Below are 7,500 nucleotides of genomic sequence, written 5' to 3' on the forward strand. Positions count from 1 at the left end.
ATAAAGAGACAGTTTTTAGCTACAGTCTCTGTTGGTATGTTTTAACCCCTTGTTTCCTGCAGGCATGCACCCTGGCCAGGCGCAACGCAGAGGTCTTCCTCAAGTACATCCACCGCAACAGCGTTACTATGGCAACCATCTCCGGGCACAGTGTAGGAGCTGAGGTCACTGGTCACTCCCGTGTGCCTGAGCAGCAGGTCAAAGGTGAACACACACATTTACAATACACACGAACACACACACACACACACACACACACACAGAGAGAGAGACAGAGGAGCATCCGTATGCATGATGATGATATTTCAGCCACTGTGTTTATACCTGGCTGTGCAAATGTGTGTGTGTGTGTGTGTGTGTGTGTGTGTGTGCGTTCCTCTTCTAGGTATCCTCAGTGAGCTCCTGCAGAGGGAGAACAGGGTTCTACATTTCTGGACTCTGAAGAAGCGTCGTCTGGACCAGTGTCAACAGTACCTGCTGTTCCAGAGCCACGCCCAACAGGTGAGTTTGCCACGCCTCCTTTGGATGAGTCCACAAACAGTTTGGAAAACTGAGTTTGAGATGTAGAATTATACCAGCGCCTGTTGGCACCCAGACAATTACATTACCCTGAAAAAGACTTTTCCTCCTCTCTCTCTCTCTTTTTCTCACCCTTTCTCTCTCTCTTTTTCTCTATCTTTCTTTATCTCTCTCTCTCCATCTCTCTCTCTCCAGGCGTTGGATTGGCTGCAGCAGAGTGGTGAGCACTATCTGTCCACACACACGTCGCCAGGGGCAACCAGCGCAGAGACCCAGGACCTGCTGGCTCAACACAGAGAATTCTGCGTCTCGGCTAAGGTGAACACAAACACACCACACACACAGACCCACTCACATACACACATGCAGACACACACTACAAAGGTGAGGGGTATATCAGAATAGTGCCCACAATCCATTTCTCCCCTCTACCTCCTCCCAGCACACTCAGGAGAAGGTGCACCTGCTGATCCAGCTGGCAGAGAGCATGCTGGGTAAGGGCCACTCCCACAGGGTGGAGCTACGGAGGTGTGTGTCGACGGTGGACAAGCGCTACCGAGAGTTCTCCATGCGCATGGGCCAGTACCGGAACACACTGGAGACTGCACTGGGAGGCTGCACTCAGGTGTGTGTGTGTGTGAGGGTTGGAGTGTGTGTTTGTTGATGACTGGGTGTCTTTCATGTGTGTGAGGGTGACTGAATTTGTTCGGCTGGTGGGTGCACGTGTATGTGTGTCTCTGATTCCAGTTCAAGCCGATACAGCACTGAATGATTTATGCATGTGCTTTTTGTCCACGTGTGATTCCTTCATGTCAATGAAGTTCTCTGAATGGTATTGAATTGTCTCTGTGTACGGTGTCCCCTGTAGGACAATAAGGACCTGGAGCTGGAGCTCATCCCCAACAGCCTCTCTGACTCTGACCCTGAAGTGAACCTGAACGACCCCAACCACGAGGTCAGCGATGAGAAGAGGAGGACTGCCAGGAAGAAAGAGTGAGTCAAACAGAGAAAGAGAGAGAATGAGAGAGAGAGAGAGGGGGAAACAGAGAGAGGGTAAGTGTGTGTGTGTGTGTGTGTGTGTGTGTGTGTGTGTGTGTGTGTGTGTGTCTGTGTGTGTGTATGTGTGTGTGTGAGAGAGAGAAGAGGGAGAGACAGAGAGAGAAGAGGGAGAGATAGAGAGATGGTGGGATAATTGTATTTATTTAAAAAGTAGCCAGTTTCTTCTTTTTTCTGCAGGTATATCATGTCAGAGCTTCTTCAGACAGAGAGGGTGTATGTGAAGGATCTGCAGGAGTGTATCGACACCTACCTGTGGGAGATGACCAGTGGCTCTGAAGAGATCCCCATTAGGATCGCCAACAAGGATGACGTTGTCTTTGGGAACATCCAGGACATTTATGAGTTCCATAACAGGTGTGTAGATTATAGTCTGTATAGCACAACCGGTGTGTAACGTATGGCGTTTAGCACATATCATTAAATAGAACATTAATGGAATTGATCCATAACCAAGATGGCTGCCATTATCCTGACATTCTAGAGTTATGCAGGTCTATGACATCTATGACATGTATTATACTGTGGTCGATTGTTTGGTCGATAGGCTATTGGTCGACTGAGATTTCTTTAGTAGAGCAGTCACATTATTATTATTATTCTGATGGTGCACAAGACACCTGTCTGATTAGCGCCTGTCTCGGTGGACTAATCCATTGTGGAGGCCACAGGGATGGCACAGTCCATCACTCTAAGACGTGTGATACTGTATATGGTTATATTATCTAAAAATAATGGTGCAACAGCCCTTGCCTTAACCTAATTGTCTAAGAAAAGGAGAGAGGAAACCCTGGCTTAATTAGGTCTATAATCAATAGCCTAACTGTTAAATGTGCCTGACTTTATAAATCATCTATAAACAGTGCATTCGGAAAGTATTCAGACCCCATGACTTTTTCCACATTTTTGTTACATTACAGCCTTATTCTAAAATGGATTAAATAATTTGTTCCCCTCATCAATCTACACACAATACCCCATAATGACAAAGAGAAAACAGGTTTTTTGAAATGTTTGCAAATGTATTAGAAATAAAAAACAGAAATACCTTATTTACATATGTATTCAGACCCTTTGCTATGAGACTCGAAATTGAGCTCAGGTGCATCCTGTTTCCATTGATCATCCTTGAGATGTTTCTACAACTTGATTGGAGTCCACCTGTGGTAAATGCAAGTGATTGGACATGATTTGGAAAGGCACACACCTGTCTATATAAGGTACCACAGTTGACAGTGCATGTCAGAGCAAAAACCAAGCCATGAGGTTGAAGGAATTGTCCGTAGAGCTCCGAGACAGAATTGTGTAGAGGCACAGATCTGGGGAAGGGTACCAAAACATTTCTGCAGCATTGAAGGTCCCCAAGAACACAGTGGCCTCCATCATTCTTAAATGGAAGAAGTTTGGAGCCACCAAGACTCTTCCTAGAGCTGGCTGCCCGGCCAAACTGAGCAATCGGGGGAGAAGGGCCTTGGTCAGGGAGGTGACCAAGAACCCGATGGTCATTCTGACAGAGTTCCAGAGTTCCTCTGTGGAGATGGGAGAACCTTCCAGAAGGACAACCATCTCTGCAGCACTCCACCAATCAGGCCTTTATGGTAGAGTGGCCAGATGGAAGCCACTCCTCAGTAAAAGGCACATGACAGCCCGCTTGGAGTTTGCCAAAAAGCACCAAAAGGACTTTCAGACCATGAGAAACAAGATTCTCTCGTCTGATGAAACCAATATTGAACTCTTTGGCCTGAATGCCAAGCGTCACGTCTGGAGGAAACCTGGCACCATCCCTACGGTGAAACATGGTGGTGAGGATTTCTTTCAGCGGCAGGGACTGGGAGACTAGTCAGGATCTAGGGAAAGATAAACGGAGCAAAGTACAGAGAGATCCTTGATGAAAACCTGCTCCAGAGCACTCAGGACCTCAGACTGGGGCGAAGGTTCACCTTCCAAGAGGACAACGACCCTAAGCACACAGCCAAGACAACGCAGGAGTGGCTTCGGGACAAGTCTCTGAATGAACAAGTCCTTGAATAGCACAGCCAGAGCCCGGATTGAACCCGATTGAACATTCCTGGAGAGACCTGAGAATAGCTGTGCAGCGACGCTCCCCATCCCAACCTGACATTGCTTGAGAAGATCTGCAGAGAAGAATGGGATAAACTCCCCAAATACAGGTGTGCCAAGCTTGTAGCGTCATACCCAAGAAGACTTTAGGCTGTAATCGCTGCCAAAGTTGCTTCAACAAAGTACTGAGTAAAGGGTCTTAATACTTATGTAAATGTATTTTTCAGTTTTTAATTTGTAATACATTTGCACACATTTCTGAAAATCTGTTTTTGCTTTGTCATTATGGGGTATTGTGTATAGATTGATGAGGAAAACTTATTTTTTTTGAATAAGGCTGTAACGTAACAAAATGTGGAAAAAGTTAAAGAGGTCTGAATACTTTCCGAATGCACTGTATATCTACAGAAAAAAGACAGATCTTGCTTCTGTTGCCTGTTTGAGTGTTTGTTTAATATCCTACTGATTCCTTGAGCACCAAGCCTCATGCAACGGCAAAATGTCGGATAAAGCAATTTCACAGATTCAGCAGTTTTTTAAATCTTTGCTATGCTGTAATAAAGGCTTTACAAAAAAATAATCTTTAGAACAGCCGGGTATTACTTAATTAGTTTTTAGTCTGCTGTAATAAAGGCTTTATTTATATTTCTTCCCGTTAGAACAGACTCTCTGGTACACTTATTTATTTAGTGTTGTTTACACTGTTCCAAATGGTCAGAAACTATAATAATATTGTAATATAACAGCAACTGTTTGGCACACATTATACTCCTATACCTTCCTTTTTCTTGATTTCCGGTAGTTTCCACAACTAAGTCAAATGTCTTCCACAGATCTGACTTCCCCTTTCCCTCCTGAGCAACCAGTAAACCCGCTTCGAGTTTCTTTTTCACATCCTCCTCATCCATTTTGCTGTCACGTGTTATTGTGTTTGGAGTTTGTTACAACCAATTTATTGATGTGATTATGATAGGCTATAGGTCAGGCCCTATTGGTCACATGCATGCAATGCTTACATGTTTCACGTAAAGAGAGCAAGGGTTGAGGGAATAGAGAATGTTTTTCCTAAGCAAATTAGGAATTTCGGTAACAGAACTTTTCAGTCAGAAACAAGTAGGAAACTAAATGGCTGAAATGATGTTGCAGCTTCAGCACGGATAGCGCAATAAACACTTGCAATGGAACTGGCTTGGAGGTCCAGATTTGAGGGGTGTGGGCATAGCATAACAGATGTGTGTATAGCGTATTACGATGGGTTGTGTTTTGTTGCAGTATTATAACAATGGGTTGTGTTTTGTTGCAGTATTTTCCTGAAGGAGCTGGAGAACTATGAACAGCTACCTGAAGATGTGGGTCACTGCTTCGTCACCTGGGTAACCACCAACACATGATGTCTGCTAGAGCAGAGAGAGCAAGATAGAGAGAGAGAGTTTGTTTCAATTAATCACAATACTGCATGAGTGTTGTCTGACCCTTCTCACCCAAAGTTATCTCTCTCTCTCTCGCTCTCTCTCTATCTCTCTCTTTGTCTCTCTCTCTCTCTGTCTCTCTCTGTCTCTCTCTCTCAGGCGGATAAGTTCCACATGTATGTGACGTATTGTAGAAATAAACCAGACTCCAGCCTTCTGATCCAGCAACATGGGGCAGGCTTCTTTGAGGTGAGAAATTCTCTCCATTTCCCTTTTTCTTTCTTTCTTTCTTTCTTTCTTTCTTTCTTTCTTTCTTTCTTTCTTTCTTTCTTTCTTTCTTTCTTTCTTTCTTTCTTTCTTTCTTTCTATCTTTCTCTCTCTCTCTCTCACACACACACTCACACTCACTCTCTCTCTCTCTCTCTCTCTCAATTTCAATTAAATTTAAGGGGCTTTACTGGCATGGGAAACATATGTTTACATTGCCAAAGAAAGTGAAATAGATAATAAACAAAAGTGAAATAAACTTTTATTTTTTTACAGTAGACATTACACTCACAAAAGTTCCAACAGAATAAAGACATGTCAAATGTCATCTTATGTGCAAATAGTTAAAGTACAAAAGGGAACATAAATCAACATAAATATGGGTTGTATTTACAATGCTGTTTGTTGTTCACTGGTTGCCCTTTTCTTGTGGCAACAGGTCACAAATCTTGCTGCTGTGAATGAACACTGTGGTATTTCACCCAGTAGATAAGGGAGTTTATCCAAATTTGGTTTGTTTTCAGATTCTTTGTGGATCTGTGTAATATGAGGGAAATATGTGTCTCTAATATGGTCATACATTTGGCCGGAGGTTAGGAAGTGCAGCTCAGTTTCCACCTCATTTTGTGGGCAGTGTGCACATAGCCTGTCATCTCTTGAGAGCCAGGTCTGCCTACGGCGGCCTTTCTCAATAGCAAGGCTATGCTCACTGAGTCTGTACATAGTCAAAGCTTTTCTTCAGTTTGGGTCAGTCACAGTGGTCAGGCATTCTGCCACTGTGTACTCTCTGTTTAGGGCCAAATAGCATTCTAGTTTGCTCAGTTTTTTTGTTAATTCTTTCCAATGTATCAAGTAATTATCTTTTTGTTTTCTCATGATTTGGTTGGGTCTAATTGTGTTGCTGTCCTGGGGCTCTGAGGGGTCTGTTTGTGTTTGTGAACAGAGCCCCAGGCCCAGCTTGCTTAGGGGACTCTTCTCCAGGTTCATCTCTCTGTAGGTGATGGCTTTGTTATGGAAGGTTTGGGAATCGCTTCCTTTTAGGTGGTTGTAGAATTTAACGCCTCTTTTCTGGATTTTGATCATTAGCAGGTATCGGCCTAAATCTGCTCTGCGTGCATTATTTGGTGTTTTACGTTGTACACAGAGGATATTTTTTGCAGAATTCTGCATGAAGAGTCTCAATTTGGTGTTTGTCCCATTTTGTGAATTCTTGGTTGGTGAGCAGACCCCAGACCACACAACCATAAAGGGCAATGGGTTCTATAACTGATTCAAGTATTTATTGCCAGATCCTAATTGGTATGTCGAATTGTATGTTCCTTTTGATGGCATAGAAGGCCCTTCTTGCCTTGTCTCTCAGATCATTTCACAGCTTTCTCTTTCTTTCTCTCTCTCTCACTCTCTCTCAATCTCTCTCGTCCACATCTCAGCATAATACAGTTAGTCTGCTAGCCTGTAGATGGCTACAACTGTTCAGCCATGATCTTACACTGTGTGTGTGTGTGTGTGTGTGTGTGTGTGTGTGTGTGTGTGTGTGTGTGTGTGTGTGTGTGTGTGTGTGTGTGTGTGTGTGTAGGAGGTCCAGAGGAGGCATGGTCTTGCTAACTCTATCTCCTCAGCGCTCATCAAGCCGGTTCAGCGCATCACCAAGTACCAGCTCCTTCTCAAGGTACAGAACATGAGAAATACTGATGTGTGTTGGTTTAACAAGAAGACACTATCCTTACGCTATCTTCTCTCTCGCTCTCTCACTCTCACTCTCTCTCTCTCTCGCGCTCTCTCTCTCGCTCTCTCTCTGAGTCCAGGAGTTGTTGGCGTGTTGTGAGGAGGGGAAAGGTGAGATCAAGGAGGGTCTGGACGTCATGCTGAGTGTTCCAAAGCGAGCCAACGATGCCATGCATGTTAGCATGCTAGAGGGTAAGCTGATGTCACATCCTGCTGTATGATGTCATGTATTGTTCTATGATGTCATTTCCTGCTGTATGAGGTCACTTTCTGCAGTATGATGTCACATCATTCTGTATGACATCACATCCTGCTGTATTCCTATCCCAGGTCTGGAGGAGGGCTTGGAGGTGCAGGGAGAGCTCCTCCTGCAGGATACCTTCCAGGTGTGGGATCCCAAATCCCTGATCAGGAAAGGCCGGGAACGCCACCTGTTCCTGTTTGAGCTCTCGCTGGTCTTCAG

General features: G+C 44.3%; 1 protein-coding gene across 1 annotated transcript in view; it reads left to right on the forward strand.

Moving 5' to 3' along the window:
- The window catches only part of kalrnb (kalirin RhoGEF kinase b), a gene marked incomplete at both ends in the record, with an annotated part of 45,086 nt that overhangs the window by 27,868 nt on the left and 9,718 nt on the right, over positions 1-7,500 (forward strand). The window contains 11 exon segments of the mRNA XM_084152454.1: positions 63-204; positions 386-501; positions 715-837; positions 962-1,144; positions 1,388-1,512; positions 1,756-1,932; positions 4,940-5,009; positions 5,205-5,294; positions 6,889-6,981; positions 7,118-7,229; positions 7,368-7,500. The exon segment at positions 7,368-7,500 is cut by the window's right edge and continues 58 nt beyond it. Coding sequence (XP_084008580.1) covers positions 63-204; positions 386-501; positions 715-837; positions 962-1,144; positions 1,388-1,512; positions 1,756-1,932; positions 4,940-5,009; positions 5,205-5,294; positions 6,889-6,981; positions 7,118-7,229; positions 7,368-7,500 — 1,364 coding nt within the window.

The sequence above is a fragment of the Coregonus lavaretus genome, assembly GCF_964263955.1.
Source record: "Coregonus lavaretus genome assembly, chromosome: 35".
NCBI lineage: Eukaryota > Metazoa > Chordata > Actinopteri > Salmoniformes > Salmonidae > Coregonus > Coregonus lavaretus.